The following is a 19,912-nucleotide window of genomic DNA, read 5'->3' on the forward strand; positions in this document are numbered from 1 at the left end:
TTGTTGATTATGTGGAAACAGGATAATAATAACTTTCTCAACGTGAAATACAGATAGAAGAATATCTGACCTACAGCATAACCAGATCCATACAATAGTGAGACAATTTTAGTGTAATTTCTTTCTTTGAACAATCAGTCATCCTTGCAGTTATATTTGTTTTATGTAGTAATTATTGACAGAGAAGACTATAATTTAGCTAAGAATCCCATTATGTGGAAAGTTAACGGTGAAATGTTGTTTGGGGAGTTTGTGTGTCTCAGCCAAGGCCCCTAATAACAGTGCTTTGTTAATTTGATTATAACTCTGTCATTCATTTAACTTGTGGGTAATCTCATATAATGAATAATTTTCCTACTCATTGGTCGTATTATAGCCACTTTCTATCAGAAAGGCCTTTCCTGTACTTGGAAAAGCAAGCCACGCTCTCCAAAGATTGTTTTTCAACTATCACTAAGTTAAAACCCTTTTCTCAGTCGACCACCCCCACTTCACCTCCCACATCTTGGCCCCAATTACTAACATACATTCTATCTTAACACTCACTTCATCCATGCAAAATTATCTATCACACATAGAGCAGGAGTTGGGCAGAAGGGAGCTTATTCCGTGTTTCCTTTTTTGACTGGGTTAAAGCATGTCTCATTTTACTTTTCAGTTTGCTACCAGATCCTTTACCTTCAACAGTTAAATTTTTTTTTTAATGTATTTGGTTAAACAGGAAAACTGTGGTATGTCTGTGTGTAATGGCAAAATATATATCCTGGGTGGAAGACGGGAAAATGGAGAAGCCACGGACACTATTCTCTGCTATGATCCTGCGACAAGTATCATCACAGGAGTAGCTGCAATGCCCAGGCCAGTGTCCTATCATGGCTGTGTGACTATTCACAGATACAATGAGAAATGCTTTAAGCTCTAAAGCCAGGATACTTCATCCAAGAAGCCACACTGATCCAAGATGAGAGATTTTAAAAACTCCAGAGTTGGAATTTGGTGTATCTCCTTTGTGCCAAAAGCACAAAACCTAAAAATAATCATTGTGGTCCTTGCTCCCCAAAATATCAATCTTTCAAACTGTAATAAAGCCTTTCCTGTAATTGAAAAAAGGGGGGAGGGGTTTTGTTGTTATTGTTGAAGGTAATGGTGTTGCTTGGACTTTGAGAATGTACCTTTGTAAGTATTTGTAAGAAACTTATGTGGAATAGGAAATAATGTCTGCATTCGTGACTGGTCTCTTCATTTTTGTGTATTTATCTGCAAGACTGTATATTCCTTATTTTGTCATACATGTAAAAAATTGCATGACTAGGCTTCATTTAAGTTGAATCACATAATTCTTAAAATGCATTCTAAGGGGGAAAGATCAGTTTTAAAAATCATTGTCACTAAAAATATATCCAAACGATTAATTTTACTGAAGATTTTCTGTAATTGATAAAAATACGGTGACAACAATTTTGAGTATCCTAAAATACTTAATTATCATGACTTCATTCTTACAATTGCTGTCTTACATTAAACATATTTTTGGGAAGAGGTTGGGTAGGAGATACAAAAGCAGATGCCCCTAAAATGGGGATTAAAATAACAGGTTAATTCCTAAGAAAAAATTATTTAAGACCCATTGAAGGGAAAATGGCCCACTGTGACTCTCATCTCTACATCCTCTAAGGAAGCTCCTTTTCTTGAATCTGGCAAAGGAGTTGAAGTTCATTTTGCAATATTATCTTGTGAAAACAGGGACTGATTTTCTCCCTAGCCCAGTAGGGTTTGACCTCATTAGTGTGGTGCTTTAGGTGAGGACTTCCTGGTTGTCCTACTTTCTTGTGAACAGCTAAAAATCCTGGGAGTCTCTACTTTCAAGTTGCCTTTAAAAGATAAACCAGGGACCACCTAGCTCAATGGGTCTATTTTTCTTTTAAAATTAGCTATCTGAAAAAACTAACAGCAGTAGTTGCAGTCTTCTAAGATGAATCTGTCATTTGGTACACATTGTGTAAAATACTGATCAACGTTCGCAAGCTTCTATACAACAAATTGCCCTTGTCTAGATTTTACAACTCTGGTTTATAAAGCTTGGTAGTTTTCAGAGAGGAATGTAAAATTTTTTCTAAGGTAAATGGAGTGGCAGGAACTACAGCGTAATTGATTATTGTTATTCCTCGGTGGACAGATATAATTTACAACATTGTAGGGATGTTCCAGGTAGCTGGTGTATCTTGACTTCCCAAGCTCTATTGTTATCTGCCTTATAATTATATACTCCTTGTCATAGGAGAGATGAACAAAATATGTGATTATAGTGTCACCAGATTTCTGTTAAAACCAAGTAATTGAAAACTTAACATGTATAAACTTTTTTTTCTCTCATCCTAGAGTGATACTGAGATTTCAAATAAACTATGGCATCAACTTGAATGCTTAGCTGAAATCTGAACTCTGAGGAAAAAATGTACACATTTTTAGGGAATTTTTACTTTCAAATCATAATTTGAAATGATATACGTATATCTTTGTGATAATTATCAGAGCAATTCAAAGAACAATATTCTGTCATTTTAGTTGAAAGACAATTGTAGGTATAATTAGGATACTTGTTTTAATTTTCAGGTAAACATCTACTTGTGTATTATATTTTTGGTAGATAATGGAACCTATTTAGTTCAGAAATGTTTTGCAGAAAATGAGGTAATGTATGAGAAAAGTGTAAATGCTGAGGATTATACAAATAACACTTGTTTCATGTTTATTTGTAAGATCATGTCCATCCATAAATGCAGACACTTCACACACAAAAAAAACTTTCTGAAGATAACTTGTATTGTAGTACTTTCATCTATTGTAAAAATATTAACTATTTACTTGTATCGTTATTCGTTTTTTTAATATCCATATCTTCATTGTAGTAAATCTGATAGAACAGAATTTGTTTAAATATAGACCTCAAAGTTTAATTTTTCCTCTACGTAATTTAAAACTACATAAATTAAGTAGGCCACCAAAAACTTACCTTGAATACTAGGAAATTAAAGTAACTTTTTAAAGTTATCCGAATGATAGTTTAATTTCCTTTAATTATTTATCTTCCTTTACTGATTTTGGATAAATAATGGTGTTAGCATTGATTAAAAAAAAAAAAGGAAATTTTAGGATATAATTATATCAAAAGAAACATACCAAACCAAATTTGTGTCAGATTTTATTCATACTGTCATCACATAGTTGACAGATTTTCTTTTGATAGGTAAAGTTCATATAAGCCTTTGGGTTAGTATATATGTATATCCATGTGTATATATGTAGATAGATATGTATGGTCCTGTACACATATACGCATATAAACACCAAGAATTTTATCAGTTTGTAGTGATCAGAAAAAAGCACATAAAAATTAATTGACCTTATTAAATTCAACTCCAGAAGATTTTTTATTTGGGCATTTCTAGAACACTTTTTTACATTTGAAAGTACATGATGAGTATTAATATGGTGACTTGTATGCAGTCAGAATCTATATAATACATATGGTTTTACAAGGTCAGAAAACAAATTGGAGGTGGAGATGCGTTTGCTAAACCCACTCAGTGGGAAAGGGAATTGAAGGGTATGTTTTGTGAATCAACCGAAAAGTACAGTTTGTTATTTTCATGAATTTAATTCTTTTCCATATGTTCCTATATGTGAGTGAACTATAAAGAGTGATCTAATTCTTACCACAGAAGAGCTTCCTTTTCTGCTCTAATCTTCCCACTGACTACAGAACAGGTATGAAATGGTAGCCTATTCGACCTTCAGTAACCTTTTTTTTTCCTAGATAACTGAAATACAGGTATTTACTCCATTTAAACAAGGTGTTAAGGAAAAATGATGTATATACTCAGGGAGGGTATTAACTTGTCATTTTTGCCTGTTTGAGGTGTTTAAAGTGCCATAACTAAGTAACCTTCAGTTCATGATTCTAGAGTAAATTTAATTTGGTAAAGGGGCTTCACACATGGCAGTGGTTGAACATTCATTCTTTTACATTTAGAAAGACGAAAATGTTTTGTGGACTGATACATTTTCTCTTGGTGAATATGAATTGTTTATGTATCTCTACTGTCAAATACTCTTTCTGAAACTCAGGAAAGACAAAGGTTCAATTATATACTATACTTTTGTCAATATACAAACCAGGTGTGTGTTTTTTCTTGTTGTCTGGATATGGCAATAGAGTTTTTTAAAAATTGCTGTGAGAACCCGTACATGAAAAGCGAGGGGTTAAATTGTTTATGTGTGCCTGTTGTGTCTTGAGATTTATGTGTGGAAAAGACATCTACTCCAGACTGTATTTTCAAACAGGAGAGCTTGCTGTTTATGTGATGCTAAGTGATAAGATAATGTCTCCTAAAGGCTTTCCATAGACTGCCTTTATTTTAGGAAACTCAAGACACCAGTTAACCTCAACATAATTTTGGCCTTCTTAGAATTTGTTGTGCATTATATTGAAAGCCAGGTTTACATCACCTCACCCCATTTTTCTTTTTAGTTAAAGACGTTCATACCACATAATCAGAATGGGGCAATTTGGTTGACCTTCAAGGCAGTAGGTTTGACTTGCTAGCTATACTTATTGTCATATCTAATGCTAGGCACCAGAAACCACTTGAGCCAGGAGTGTGAACTGATAATTCCAGAGACATTTTCAACATACACGTACTTCAAACATTTTTTAATGTTTTGTGTGAATGTTTTACATTTGTGTGATTGCCTAGATATTAAATTTACTTAGTGCTAGAGATGATCATCATAAATATTAAAAAAAAAAACAGCAATAGTCATAACTTATTTTGTATTTTGTTCCAAAGAAAGGTATTTTTTAATGTTTTAAAAATAACTGCATCTAAATTTGTGCCTAAAGTTCTCTAGTGCTATTTCAACTTTTTTCCAATCTAAATAAAGCTTACCTTAAATAAATTTCGTATTTGTTTCCTATAGAGTAAATAAACTCCTTTAAAAAATTTTTTTTCATTCAGCCCTTCTTAAATTTTGTAATGAGCACCAACTGTGTGGTTGCTTGGCCAAGTAAGAATGTTAAGAGATTTTGGGGTGTTTGGAATTTTATTTTATTTTTTGGTTGGGTTTTTTTTTTTTTTTTGGTTTTGATACCAAGGTGCTTTTTAAGATATTCAGAAAAACATCTATCTTACGTTGATTAAGCCCTTGTAAACATCATTTGCAATATCTACATCTAATGTCAAAAAAGTATATCCACTTATTTTTGTTCTATTATGTACTATTTCTTTTCTCTACAGACTTTGTTATTCAACTTCTTGAAAAAGTTCTTACTCTTCCCTTTCCTATCACCCCTCCCCATGGTTTATTTAAAACTTTGTTGAGAGTTTCTGGAGCTTTCTAAGACAACACAATTATAAAGTTGAACAAAAGCATAATATGCTTTATAACTTTTACAGACCTTTTGGTGGCCGAATGTCATTTGCCTTCAATCCGAGGCTCCAGAGTCTTCACAGTGAAAAAAAAAAGGCTTCGTATTTCTTTGTTCTCAATTCAGTTGTAGCACATTAATGCTTATATATTTTGTTTAAATATACTTTGTTCATAGTATTTTTTAAAAGTTGTATCTAATAAAATGTATCTAATAAAAAACCATTATTACTTGACTATGTGTTTGTATTAAATTTTGTTTACCAAAAATGTATTGTTTTATTTTAAATATATCCAAATGGTTGTGGGAAAAAGAGATGGAAGAAAATACATATTAATATGTGTGTGTATTTACTGTTATGTCCATAAAGGAACTGGAAGGATAAACAGGAAATAAAAAACAGTGGTGTGTATGAGGAAAGGAAATTGTGGCTGAGAGACAAGTAAAAAGGAAACTTCATGGCATAATCATATACCCATATAATTATATGTAATCATGTATAAATGTATATTATAATCAATATTTTAGTCTCAATCACATGGAAGTGTTACCTATTCAAAAAAATGTAGGGGCGGCCAGATGGCTCAGGTAGTTAGAGCATGAGCTCTGAACAACAGGGTTGCCGGTTCCATGGGATGGTGGGCTGTGCCCCCTACAACTAAAGATTGAAAACTGCAACAGGACTTGGGGCTGAGCTGCGCCCTCCACAACTAGATTAAAGGACAGCGACTTGGAGTTGATGGGCCCTAGAGAAACACACTGTTCCCCAATATTCCCCAATAAAATTAAATATCTTTTTAAAAAAATTACCAGAAAATGATCCTTAACATTTGTACTCTAGTGTTCCTTTGATTCTCAAAAGTACCAGTTAGTAATAAGTAATATCAAGGGTAAAGACTTAAGAAAAAACTTTTTTTCAATTGTCAAACAGAGGCCATATATTTACTAGAGAAAAAAATGTCTGATTTTATATTAGCAAGAGTAAAATTTTGAAAAGATACAGAAATAGAGAAACAATGCAATGCTTAGCTTTTTGTGCTTAGTTCTTAAAAGTACCATTAAAGTAAAATGGCAAGTTAGAGTGCTTCTTAAATAATAAATGTTACAGGTGTTTTCATTTGACTTAATGCCTCAGTAACCAAGGGTTGTTGTCGCGTAAACATAGTTCTGACACAGAAGAGAACATGAATGTTGGTTCCTTCTCCATGCAACTGGTTCAGGACAAAAATGCAGCGTGCAAAGACAAGAGTTGAAAAAATTGAAAGTATTTGTTAGCTTATGTTTGGAAAACTATAGACAATGGATAAAGAGTAAGAGCCTCTTGTACTTTAAATTTTCTGTTTAAAAAATAACCTGTACTCTTAAGCGGAATAAGAGAAAAATGGGCTATACCTGCCTTCTGTTTCTCTGCTGTTTAACTTAATGGAGACTAAGAAAATCAAAAGCGTTGGTTTCTTCCTAATTATGTTGGGGTCTTTTTTAGTTTTTCTATATTTTATGATGTTTGACATCTTTGGAGGATCTTGATGGCTGGAGAGAGACTGTCCCCCACCCCCAGGACTAGTGAATTTCTAGAGACAGTAAACAACTTATCAGTGAGCCTACCTTTCATATATAAACCAACCAATCCCTTGTCCATACCCCTGGCCACCTTCTTTAACTCACACAGCCAGACAATGTTCCCCTGCCCTAAATCATCCTGGGACAACGTACCAAACTAACAATAGCCCTTATATCTCAAAGTCGGCCAGAATGATTCAAACTAGCCAATCCTAAACTGTTTACCCTGCCCTCAACTTTCCCATGGAAACCCCAATAAAGGCTGTGGCCTCTGCTTTCCCCTCATTCCTCTGTCTCCTGACTGACTGGTGCTTCTCCTGTGGCCCTGCGGGTGTGCCGTGCCTCTTGTTTCTAGGTGAAGTATGAGTAACATTAAAGTTTTCCTTCAATGGCATTGACCTCTCCATGTTGTCACTCACCTTTATAAGTTAAGACTCACAAATCCCTTGTTCATCTTTGTAGTCTAATACCATGTGTTGGCACAAAAGTGCTTAATGCTTTAGTGAATAAAAGCACCCATTCTGATTTTTATGGCTATACAAGAGCCTGTTCTAAACAGCTTAAAACAGGAGTCAGAATTTGATAAACATAATAATCCATACAAATGTACAATAACCAAAGTCCTAAAGAGGAATCAGTCCAAATTGGTGTCAATGCTTTGAGCACTCATACCCTTTCATTCAGGGAAAACGTGATAAAGGGAGGCATCTTGTCCAAATGGGAGGAGGAGAGACGATTTTAAAAGGTACGATTTTAAAATGGTAAAGCTTTCAGGAGTTCAGTGTCATGAAGTGAGTAAACAGAGGAGGTAAAACAAAACAGAAAGCACCTCTTCAAGAAGCTTTCTGGTGTGGTGTGGCAGCGGTGGAATGGGCCTGACTTACCTCCAAGCGCAGGGGGCATAATTGACCAATTAATACCCCAGGGGCTGGTTTGGAAATCAGTCTTGCATTTGAGCTGAGGCCACATTTCCCACCAGTTGCTTCCAGCCAATGACTTGTGACAGACATGAAGGCACACCAATTTCTGGGAGACAGGTCTCTTCTGATGGTGGTTTTTGACTCCAGCACTCCTGCTTTGTATAACCTTCATTAGACTACGTGGCAATGTAGGATGCTTCTATCCAACCTTTTCCCTTTCTCCTTCACCTGCTTCTAGAATCTGATGGCTCTCTCAGCCTCCTCCCTCCATGTTGTCCCTCCCAGGGCCTTTCCTTGCACAATTTTATTAAAATCCTTGCATGTTTTATCTCATCTGCTTCTCAGAGGACACAGGATTAGCACACGTGGCAACTTTAAAAAAACCAAAATATCCCTTGAGAATCATAGCCCTAGTGATAAAGTTAGCACTGTGGAAACATCCACTAAACCTGGTATTCTAAAATGTCCTACTTGTTACACTTAGACTAGGTTTAGTGGGAACATAATGTGAAAATAGGTTCTGAAGTCGTAACTGGCTTCAAATGCCAATTTTGATATTTACTACCAGTGTGTCTTGGGCAAGCTGTTTAACCTTTCTGAACTTCAGTTTCCCCTCTTCCCACTTATGCTTGTTGTGAGGATTAAGTAAGAATGTAAAAGCACTTAGCACAGGACTTGACAATGGTGTTTCATCAGGATTGTAGTCTTGAACAACTTAGAGATTTCATTCATTCATTTGACAAACATTAAATCCTTAGTGTGGATCAGGCAGAATGAATGTTTCCTTCTGGGATTTCAATCATGAATGTGACGGTCCCTGTCCTCATAGACGGATGGGAGAAGCAGACATGTGAGCAGATAAATCCTGTGTAGTGGGATACAGGAAGTTCTAGGCATTCCAGGCACTGAAAACTGTGTGACTGGGAATAAAGAATCACCCCTTTTAGAGTAAAGAGATCTATGGTCTCTTCTTTTCAGTTGTTGCCAAGCGCTGGGCAAGGTGCTGTGGGGTTAATACATCAAATGAGACAGGCCCTGTCCTTCACAAGCTTTGTGTCAAGTGAGCAAATCCATAGCAATCAGGGAAAGGCTGCTTGCTGAGACATGGAAATCACATTACACTAATGCCCTCGTTTGTTGCATTTTCCACTTCTCAACTTGTAACTTTCTTACACCGACCTTTCACGATGTTGTTTATCAGCAAATTTGATATCTGTCTGACTCATAGTCTTACTCTTTAATTTTGATTTCTGCCATTATCCTGGGTCAATTCAGCGTATAGGACCCATCCCTTTGCTCCAGCCTCACAGCATTGTGACCTCTAATCAACAGACCTTCACCCCCAGGCACTCCAGTAATGCACAGGCCATGCCTTAGATTGTGTCATCACTCAGAATCATTCTTCCTATGAAAACTTCAACTCTGAAGTCTTTCCATCTTTGGCTACAGCCTTCCTGTCCTTCCATTTCTCATTCCATGACTTTTTTTGTGACCTTATCCAGATCTCCAATCTTCTAACATCTCTTCATGCCAGCCCCTGGGTGACCCATCATCCCTTCCCCACCTGCATTCCATAATTATAATATCGTTCAACCACCCTCACCAGCACGCAAAATTTGCTCCACCTTTTGGCCTCCCATTCCGTTTACTCTCCTACCGCCTACATGTGTATCAACCCAATTGTTGGCCTCCTCTACTGCTACTCCCAAGCTATTCAGCACTGGTAGAGAAAATCAATGAGCTGCAAATGATACTGCTAAAATTCTAGGCACTCCAACCAACGGAGCAAGATATTCTTGGCAAGCGTTCATTGTGTACCGACTCTCCCCTTTTCCCTTTCTCCGTAAGAGCGCATTACCTCTCCCCTGGAGTACTCCACGGACTTCTCTTTCATTCTGAGCAGTTGATCTTGCCTTCTCCCTCAAAGACTTAAAGGACATGAGGTAGAATCTCTCTCAACATCTTGCCCTTCCGTACTTATTTCCTATCCTCTACCTTCTTCGTGACCTAGATGTCCTCCCTCCATCTAAACTAAGTCCCACTCATCTAGCATCTTAGGAACTTCCCCCTTTCTTCTTCTCCAACTGTTAACCTCTCTTTCTATGAGCACTTTCTTTTAGCATTTCCACATACGCCAGCCTCTCCCATTTTTAAAATACTTTCTGCAGCCCTCAGTTCCCTTCTAATTCCACCCACTTTTTAAAATGTCTCTCCTTGGCCTCACAACTTAACACACCGCAATCTGACTCACGCACTCATACTTCTACAGAAATCACCCTTGCCACACGTACTAATTACATCTTTACTGCTAATCCAAAGTCCTTATTCAACGCCCTACAAAATTTGATGCTCTTGATTATATTTTTCCTGTCTTGACGATCATCACAGTTTTCCTTTTATTTTTCTTTCATGGGCTCTTCTACTACCTCTTTTGTAAATCCTCAATTACCAGGTTTTCTTCTTACCCTGCAGATAATCATCCTGGGCAATTTTATCCACTTCTGTGGCTTCAGTTATGACTGTACGTGATGACTCCTAAACCTAAATCAGTCAAGACACTTGATACACACAACAACGATCTTCAGGCTGAAATAAGCTGGATAGAACATCCATACCCATACACCATAACTGCTAAAAAATGTATCTTTCCCTCACTTACTCCTTGATTGAAATTCTTGGTGGAAACAATTGGTTGACACTATAGTTCATATGCCTGGCTACCTGCTAAGGGCCAGGAAGAGAGATCTGAATTGTTTAGGGAGAGGAAGGCTTTGCTGCTTGCCAAAACAAATACAATATGAAATTCCACAAATCTAGAGTGGGGTAGGGGGGTGGGGAGAAATGCTTCATGGGCTTACCCATCTCTGAGCCTGGGCTTCTTTCTCCTGGAATGCCTGGCCTGTAACTTCCCACGTGTTCTCTGAAAGAACTAGGGTTCACTTCCTCAGGGCAGCTTTGGTGACCACTCTATCCCCATTCAAGTCTGACTCAGATGATGCCCCACTACTTACTTTATATACCTTTGTAAGAGTACTTTTCTGTTTATTTGACTCTTCATCTCCCTCTCCAAGATTATGGACTCTTCAAAATCAGGAATCATTTCTTATCTGAGGAGGTCTAAGAATCTATCTAGCCAAGAATCCAATTCAGGGGATAGGATCAGCTGGGATAAGATCCCTTAGTACATGGGTGTCCAAACCTTTTTCAACATTTTTTACCAAGGGCCATATGCGGTAAAACAGACAAACAGCCGGGCCACTCACTCAAGGTGAAGTACGTATTGCCTCACCTAGTTTATTTAAGTAAAATAAATATATTTTTGGAATTTGCTGCAGGCCAATTAACAATGGATTGCGGGCTGCAGTTGGCCCGGCCGCAGTTTTGACACCCCTGCCTTAGTGGATACTTTTGGAAAGCCTGAAATCACTGGAAAGGGAAAGGAGAGAGAAAATGCTAGAAGGTAGAATGCCAATGACAAATGGCCTATTTTGAATTTGCCTAGAACTGAAAAGTCTCATCAATATTTGTTAAATCACATTTTTAATGATTTCCTGCATCTTACATAATAGATAGTGACTTTCCCTGACCTTATTATTAGGTTTTGGGTTCTGTCTAAATTTAGGGTCAGTAGCAACCCTCTCCTTGCTTCTGAGTTCAGCTCAAAAGCTATCTTATCTATGAAGCCTTTCCTGGTTCCCCAAACAGATTTATTTTTCATTTCTTGAGGACCAAGTCTGTCTTTTTAACTTAACTCTAGCCTCAGGAACCAGCAATGTTCCTGGCACAGAGTAGATAATGAATATATATTTATTTAACTAGTAATCACTGTGAGAAGCAGAAGGCATATGTTGAAAAAAAAAGGAATGGGGTAATTATAAAGCCTCCAAAGTCCTTTAGTGAGCCTGCTTTGGTTCACAGCTGCTGCCTCTCTCTTGTTATGCTAAGTGGAAGTCCTAATAGATTGCCACCCAATCTTTTATTCCTGACTTACTCTGCTGCAGCTATCCCTAACCCCTACCTGTACCCTTACGCCCACATTTGCAATTACCCCATTTTTATCAAAATGTGTATAAGTGGGTTAATTATTATATACGAATTATATTTCAATAAAGTTGTGATATTTTTAAAACTTCATATAATCTCTTCTCTTCAAGAAACCCATCCTACCCAAAGTTGCTATTAGAACTGGAGTTGACAGTGAGAAAGAACAAAGGTTCTTCCTTGTTTCCTTTGCGTAATTTTCATCCTTGAAGCCTAGGGACAATAAGACTTTGCCCTGCTCAGCATTTCCTTACACAGACAGGGAGCCGATTACAATGCTTTGTGTGAAGATCTACAATAGGGAGACAATCGGTATAGGAGAGCAAGCACAGGTTTTGAAGCCAGATGGCCTTGGGTTTGAACCCCAGCTCTGCTACAACCAGTCTCCACTTCCTCTTTCATGAATTATAGACAATAATAATGATCCATGGGATTGTTGAAGGAATCAAAGGAAATACTGTCATCAATGTATCTACCCAGTGCCTAGTACAAGGCCCTGTACAACGCTTCTCAGTAAGCACAGGAATCCCCTGGGGATCCTGTTAAATTGCAGCTTCAGTAGCGCTGAGGTGGGACCTGAGATTCTGTATTTCTAACAAGCTTCCACGTGATGTCGCTACTGTTGGTTGAGGACCACGGTTTAAGTAGCAAAACTATAAATTACCTCACGACATACGAAGTGCCAAAGGACTGTAGAGGAGAGAGCAAAAAATTAATTCTTCAGGAGAAAGGAAGGCAGGAGCTTCCTTGAAGAACCGGGAGTTTGGCAGGAATGAGAAAGGGGACATGCATTCTAGGCAGGTGGAAGAGAATGAGTCAAGACCTTGACTTCCCATTAAAGTGAAAAGTGACTTTGGACATGATTTAAGGAATGTGGTGAGCAGCGGCCACAAACTAGGAAGATAAATTGCAAATGATTTTAACTTGACGTTAATAAGAGTTAATTTTAGCTTAAGCCAGTTGTTCTTAAAATGTGTTTCCTGATCAGCATCATCCCTGAATTTGTTAGAAATGCACGTTTTAGGACCCACCTCAGACCTACTGAATCAGAAACGCTGGGGTCCAGCAATCTGCTTGAACAAGTCCTTCTGGTAATGCTGATGCATTGCAAACTTGAGAACCACTTGGCTTAGGCAATGGAAGCAGGGCACTGGGAGGTATTTTAAATAGTAGAGTGAGGCGCTCAGATTTGTGCTGTAGAAAGTTGACCCCTGCAGTTGAGATGTACTAGAGGGGAGAGTAGGCAATTAGGAGGCAAGGACAGGAAACCAGGTCAAAGAGAGAAGGCACCTGACCTAAGAATAATTTAGAAGATGGATTCAGTAACAACGGAAGACTAGTTGGATATGACCTCTGAGAGTAAATGCGCGGTGGGAATCCAAAGATTCTATCTCAGATAACTGACTGGGTGGTGAAACTGCTAACCAAAATAGGTAAGAAAGGAGGAAAAGTAAGCTTTGGATGGGAAAAAAAAAAATGAGTTTAATTGTGAATCAGCTGAATTTGCTTCAGGGCCACGCAAGGGGCAATGTCTTAAAGGCATTTGAAAAAAATGGTCCAGGTTCAGGAGGGAAGCCCAAATTCAGTGGTCTAGATTTAGAACTCATTTGTATGTAAGGGGCAGTTGAAGCTGTGGACATAGAGAAAATTATTCAAGAAATGAGAACAGACCAAGGACAGAGGACATAGAAACTTCAGTATTTAGGCATAGGCAGAGAAAGAGGAGCCTGTGATAGAGGTTGAGAAAGAACTACGGTATCAGAGATGTTAGGGGAACAAGGAAAGAAACACACTGAAGAAATCTCGGGTGTCATATAGGAACATGCTTAATGCAAACAACAGAAAACCTGGACACAAGTTGTTTAAATACATAAGTGATATTTTTCTTACATAACAAGTTGGCAGTCCAGGCCTGGTACAAAGGTTCAACAGTGTCATTCAAGGCCCAGGTTCTTGCCTTCTTTCTGCCCCACCATTTTTAATGTGTTGGCTTGTAATCTCATGGTTGAAGGATGTCTGCTGTACCTTCAGGCAGCACATCCAAATTCAAGGTAGGAAGAAGGGGACAGAGGGGCAAAGGCAGAACTAGCTACAACCCTCCACTTTCTTTGGGAGCCTCTCTTTGTATTCGTTGAACTGTGATTTCATCTTCTTGGCTAGGAGTGGGTTACCTGGTCACTCCTGGCTGTAAGAGAGGGCAGGAAATTGAGTGTTCAACTTCCCAGCTTTAATAGAAGAAGACAAAGAAGAAAGGGTTAAGAATGGATATGAAGGGGCAGCCAGGTGGCTCAGGTGGTTGGAGTGCTGTGCACCTAACACCGAGGTCTCCAGTTCGATTCCCACATGGGCCGGTGAGCTGCGTCCTCCACAACCTGACTGAGAACAACAATGGCTTGACTCAGAGTGGCGGGGGGAAGGAGATAAAAAAAAAAAAAGAATGGATGTGAAGTCTGCCAAGCTGCTATGTATGCCACGTCTAAAAGGAGAGAGTTATAAGAGGAGGAGAGATGGGGTGATGAAAGAAGGAGAGGAGAGGCGTAGCTTCTTAATCCCATGTTGTTGCATAAATAAATCTTTTATACAAAATATTAAGGTCACCATAGTACAAACATAGTGTAAGCATAATACAATTAAGGGTCAAAAAAAAGCTTTCCCATGTATCATATCCAATATTATGATTTGTTTTTTACTTTAAAACAGACTTCCTGCATTTGGGGCCATCAAGAACCAAATTCATTCTATACACAAACTCTGACTACTCAAATTCTCTACTTGGTCTTATCTACGGTGAACAGAAAATAAAGCAGCAGGGAAAATTCTCTGCCCGTTTCCCCTCTGTTTTTCCTTTTGTAATGTGAATAATTCTGTTCCAGGCACATTTATGGCTGTTCTGACATTATTGCTGCTCAGCTGGGAAACACCAAACCTGGATAGATTTACTCTGAACATATGAACAAGGCATTTTACAAGCATAGAAGGTGACACATAATTGTCATACAAAGTATGAGTTTGGAGATTAAAAGTTATTACACACGTGGTATGTTTCACTGCCAAGGTCAATTTATAGAAGATTGCTCATCCCTCCCAACTAAAAATCCCCTGTTCACTTGCATTGAAGGAATCTGAGAATTGATTACAGGGGCAACGTCCCCAAATCTGCCATTCAGTGCCCATTATGAAGGCCGAATACGATTTCTAACATCAGGGTCAACAGAATACTAGCACTCTGGACAGTAATTGATTTTTGAAACCTGATATATGCAACATTATTAGTTTTGGCTGTTTAGGCCACCAGGAACCTATTTTATTGGGGAATGAAGGCTATTTACTGTCAGGGCTGTACCTGTTGACTAAGAGCATTTGGAGGCAGTTCTCAAACAAATGGGCCTTTAAATCTGAAGCCAGGAGAAGATCACAATAAAAGCTAGCAGAGGATAATACCAGTAAATGCCACCAAGGAAATGAAAGGATATTAAAAATTCTGTCAACAAATAAATACACTCAGCACTAGTGTCATTATTTATCTCTTATAACAGAGAGCTGTAGTGTGGAAGTCTAATTTACAAACAACAAGCAATAAATGAAAATATCCCAGTATTTATTGTGTTAACTGGGCACCTAAAAGCTGATAACGTATATAAGGATATGTAACCAAATTAAAATCAAAATTCTTCAGTCTTTAAAAACTTGACTCGGAAGTTTAAGTAGAACTATTTTTATACATTCTCCTTTTCACATTGCCCAAATTCTACCAGAACCATATTATAGTTGAAATTTTATATTTACTTTACCTTACCTTTACAAGTAATTTTCAGACATTTTTAGCATCTGTCCAGAAGCCTCTGTTTTTATTTTTAACAACTTTATTGAGGTACGTGCTTTGGCTAGGAACATCCTTATATAAATTTTGTGTGGACATATGCTTTCATTTCTCTTAGGTATTTGCCTAGGAGCGTAACTGCTAGGTCATGTGGTACCTCTGTGTTTAACATTTTGAGGAACTGCCAAGCTTTTGCCACAGCGGCTACATGCTTTTACATTCCCATCAGCAATGTATGAGAGGTCCAATTTCTCCGTATCTAGAGGCCTCGTTTTTATACGAAACAAAGAGAGAGTCCAACCAGTTCCAGCCGTAGAATGTTTCCTTTCAGGGCAAATTCCACCCACCCCTCCTTTTTTTTCCATGAATGAAAACATGTCTTGCATCATCACCCCCATTCCCAAAGTCTGTAATTCTACAGTGACTGTGCAATCCACACGGAGAAGTACAATACATGGCTTCTTTTGGGTTAGGGTAGGATCCAATAAGCTCTACAAGACTGGGATTTGGTTTTGCCAAAATCCGAATAGGACAAACAGACATTTGGCTCCTTGTTTGGACCTAGTTGGAGACAACGATTCATTTCTAACTGCCTAAGTGTAATTCCCAGACACTAACTACATTAATGGTTTGCTTGGAGCTGTAAATAAGTGAGGTCCTCATTTTACATGTATAATTAGTATCTGCATCCTGGTAGGGGAACCTCATTATGTTAAGGGCTCCAGAGTTCCCACTCCTGTTAATCTTAGGAAGGGTGGTTGGTCTTCTCAGGGGGATGTCCAGGATACCTGGGGCCTGAGAACCCTTGGTCAGTTTAACTACAGTTTTCCATCTGAGCCAGCTTCCCCCTCCGCCTCTCAGGCAGAGCTTTGGGTTCCCCACCTTTCTCAGGCTTTCCTTGTTTCTCTGCTGCAAGAAGCTGTTTGCCAGCAGTTGCCAGCATAGGTTCTCCCCAGCCCTCCCCCCCACCCCCCAAACTACAGGCTCCTTTTCCTGGGCCAGTGTCAACACTACTGGAAACTTCCTGACTAACTTTAACATGAGTTGCTTTTCCTTTCATTAACATTGTACACTTAACAGCCACCCCACCCCCACCGCACCCCATCCCCCACCCTACTCCACTCCCCTACCGACCCCCACACCCCACCTCTAGTGACTGTACAGGTGAATAATGCCTGAGGAGGCCTGGCCAAGGAGGGGCCTGCAATCCAACGTCCTGCCACTCGCCAAGCTGTGTGCCCCAGCACAGGTCTTTGTCGGCTTGAGGGATGGGGCGGCTTTTCCTCATGTGCCATTTGACTTAGCAGGGGCCAGTCTCCTTTCCTTTCCTCCCTGGTCTGCTCCCTGTTCATTACCAAGTCTCTCAGCATTTTCTCCGCAACTATTGAATGTATCCATTTCCCTTCATTTCCACTGTCCAGTGTAATCCACCTTCATTATTCACCTTGGCCACTCAAATTGCTTTGCAACTGTCTGGCGGCTACTTTGTTCACCCACCTTCCCAGTCATTCCCCACCCGTTTGCCAGGGTAAGTGATCTTTTTCTAAAGGGCAAGTTGAATACATTAACTCCCTGGCTTGAAACCCTTGATGGCCTCCTGTTGTTCTTACCATAAAGATCAAACTCTTCCCTCCTGCATGATCTTGCTCCTGCCTAAGTCAGCCCCATCCCCAGCCACTCTGCTCTTGCTTAAGTTTCCCTGCACTTCTCACCTGGTCTTAGGCTTTATGGTGACTCAACAGCTCCTACTGCCTTCAGGTTTCGTGTCGTTTTTTTCAGGGAGTCCTTTTCTACCTTCACACGAAATTTGGTCCCTCTGTGCTGTGCTTTCTTAGCACCCTGTCCGTTTCCTTCACAGAGCTTATCTGTTGTTGAAATGTACAACACTGCATGCAAATGTGTAAAAATCGGTAGCTATGTTATTTCTCATGGGCTCTAATTACTACTGGGGATTGGGCTAAACCTAAACTTGCCAATGAAAGTTATCTGGTCTTGAGCGCTGCCACCACTTTTGTCTACACGGCAACCAAGAGGCCCTACACCATTGTCTACTTCACTGTTTGAGGGCGCTGCAAGGCCAGGCGCATGCTGCTGTCTGACCAGGGTCAGAGCTGGAAGGAGGAGCTGGTGACTGAGGAGAACTGTCCGCGGGGCCCTCTCAAGGCCTCCTGTCTGTATGGGCAGCTCCCCAAGTTCACCCTGTACCAGTCCAATGGCATCCTGCGCCACCTGAGCGTCTCCCTCGGGTTCTATGGGAAGGACCAGCAGGAGGTGGTCCTGATGTACATGGTGAATGACAGCATGGAGGACCTCCGCTCCGAGTATGTCACCCTCATCTATACCAACTATGAGGTGGGCAACAAGGACTATGTGAAGGAACTGTCCCTGCACCTGAAGTCTTTTGAGACCCTGTTGTCCTCGAACCAGGGGGACCAGGCCATCATCATGGGCAACCAGATCTCCTTTGCAGACTACAACCTGCTCGACTTGCTGCTGAATCACCAGGTCCTGGCCCCCGTTGCTGGGATTCCTTCCCCTTGCTCTCCACCTACATGGCACCCTCAGTGCCCCGCCCAAGCTCAAGGCCTTCCTGGCTCCCCATCAATGGCAAGGAAGACAGTGAGGGCTTGTGACACCCTTAGCAGGAGGCAGGGGCTGCCTGCCTCCCTGTCCCCAGGACGGATAAAATTTCCAAGAGAGAAAACAGGAAGTTAATTGATCTTAAACAGTCTCATTTAGGGTAAACATTTAGTCAATTCGAAGTTGCAGTCCTGTAAGAACTTTCACCTCTCCCCTCTTGATTTCCCAAGATGGCCTGTGGGATCCAAGGGAAGCTTCAAGGCAGTGGCAGGAGGGGTACAGAACTGTGAGCTGTAGCCTGGGTCCTCACTGGCCTCCCTAGTCACGCCTGGTCACCATGGCCCTGCTGGCATCAGCTGCTGAGGTTGCTGGCTGGCAAGCTCATCATCTGTGGCTTCAGCACTTTGAGAGTCTAATGTCTCATCTTCCCCGCCCCCACTCCTCCATCCCTTCTCCTCTCCCCAGCTGACTTGGGAGCACTTCAGCTCTTTCCATCCTTGGGGTCTTAGCTACATTCTACAGCCATTCCCTGCCAATGAGTCCTCTACTGCCTCTGGTGATCACCTGGCACCTGGCACAGCACCCATTGGCCTGTCCATGGCTCTTTCTATTTGTCTGGCAGGGAGCATGCAGAGAAGGCTGGTTTTCTGGCACACCAGGTGCAAATTGTGGACACCAAGCAGCATTTTTTGACTCTTCTCCCTTCCCAATGCTGCTCTCTGTTCCCAAGTCCTGCTCAATGGGAAACTTCTGCCAGAAATGGGCAGCCTTTCAAGCTTGGCCAGAGGAAGTGGTCTTCTAGCACTCCCTCCTCCCCGCCCCCCCGCCACTTAGCTGAATACTTCTATGCCCCTGCCTCAGGGTTAGACCCCAAAGTAGGGGAACACTGACACACTCATGCTGACCTCTTACCTTACGTCTTTCTCCATGAAAAGTATTGTTATCTCCCAATTCCAATTTTCTCTTTGGGTCTTAGCCTAAGGCTCAAGGAGGCCTTTCCTAGCCTTTCATGTTAGATTGACTAAAATGAACTGTTTTGTTCATTTCTGATTCTCAGTGCCTGACGCAGTCTTGACACAGTGCCAAGACACAGAATAGAAATGCAGCAAAAATTTGCTGAACAAATATTATCAATCTGATTTACCCTTAAGGTCAGGAGTAGACGTTAAGGTCAGGAGGCTGGGGTGACATATTATATTCTATTCCCTTATATTGCAGGGTTTTGGAGTCAGTTCCTGGCCCTACTATTCATTCATTCAACAAATAATTTTTGAGCTCATGCTATGTGCAATGCACTGGGCTTGCTATTGGAGATAAAGGAGTAAATCCTTTAAAATATTTTTAGTAAACACTAAATACATCTAAAATTTTAATAACATATGTAAAGTATAAAACAATTACAAAGTGTACCCCCTCTAAACCTACCACCCAGCTCCAATGGTAAAATCTTTACACAGGAGAACAGATTGAAGGGGGACAGAATCAGATCCCTGGAGACCAGTAGGGAGACCAGAGTAGTCTTGGGAAGAGAGATGAAGGGGTCTGGGGCAGGGTGGTACAGGT

General features: G+C 40.1%; 1 protein-coding gene and 1 pseudogene across 7 annotated transcripts in view; both read left to right on the forward strand.

Annotated features, from left to right (window-relative positions):
- KLHL24 (kelch like family member 24) overlaps positions 1–2,421 on the forward strand; it is a 34,081-nt gene extending 31,660 nt beyond the window's left edge. For all 7 annotated transcript variants that reach the window (XM_074328608.1, XM_019735821.2, XM_074328618.1 and 4 more), the window contains one exon: positions 722–2,421. In XM_074328608.1, the coding sequence (XP_074184709.1) occupies positions 722–922 (201 nt within the window). In that variant the 3' untranslated portion in view covers positions 923–2,421. The remainder of the gene's footprint in view (positions 1–721) is intronic.
- Positions 2,422–9,572: 7,151 nt separating this feature from the next.
- On the forward strand, positions 9,573–18,392 carry LOC109449474 (glutathione S-transferase P; annotated as a pseudogene).
- The last annotated feature ends 1,520 nt before the right edge of the window (positions 18,393–19,912 follow it).

Source organism: Rhinolophus sinicus, linkage group LG01, assembly GCF_036562045.2.
Source record: "Rhinolophus sinicus isolate RSC01 linkage group LG01, ASM3656204v1, whole genome shotgun sequence".
NCBI lineage: Eukaryota > Metazoa > Chordata > Mammalia > Chiroptera > Rhinolophidae > Rhinolophus > Rhinolophus sinicus.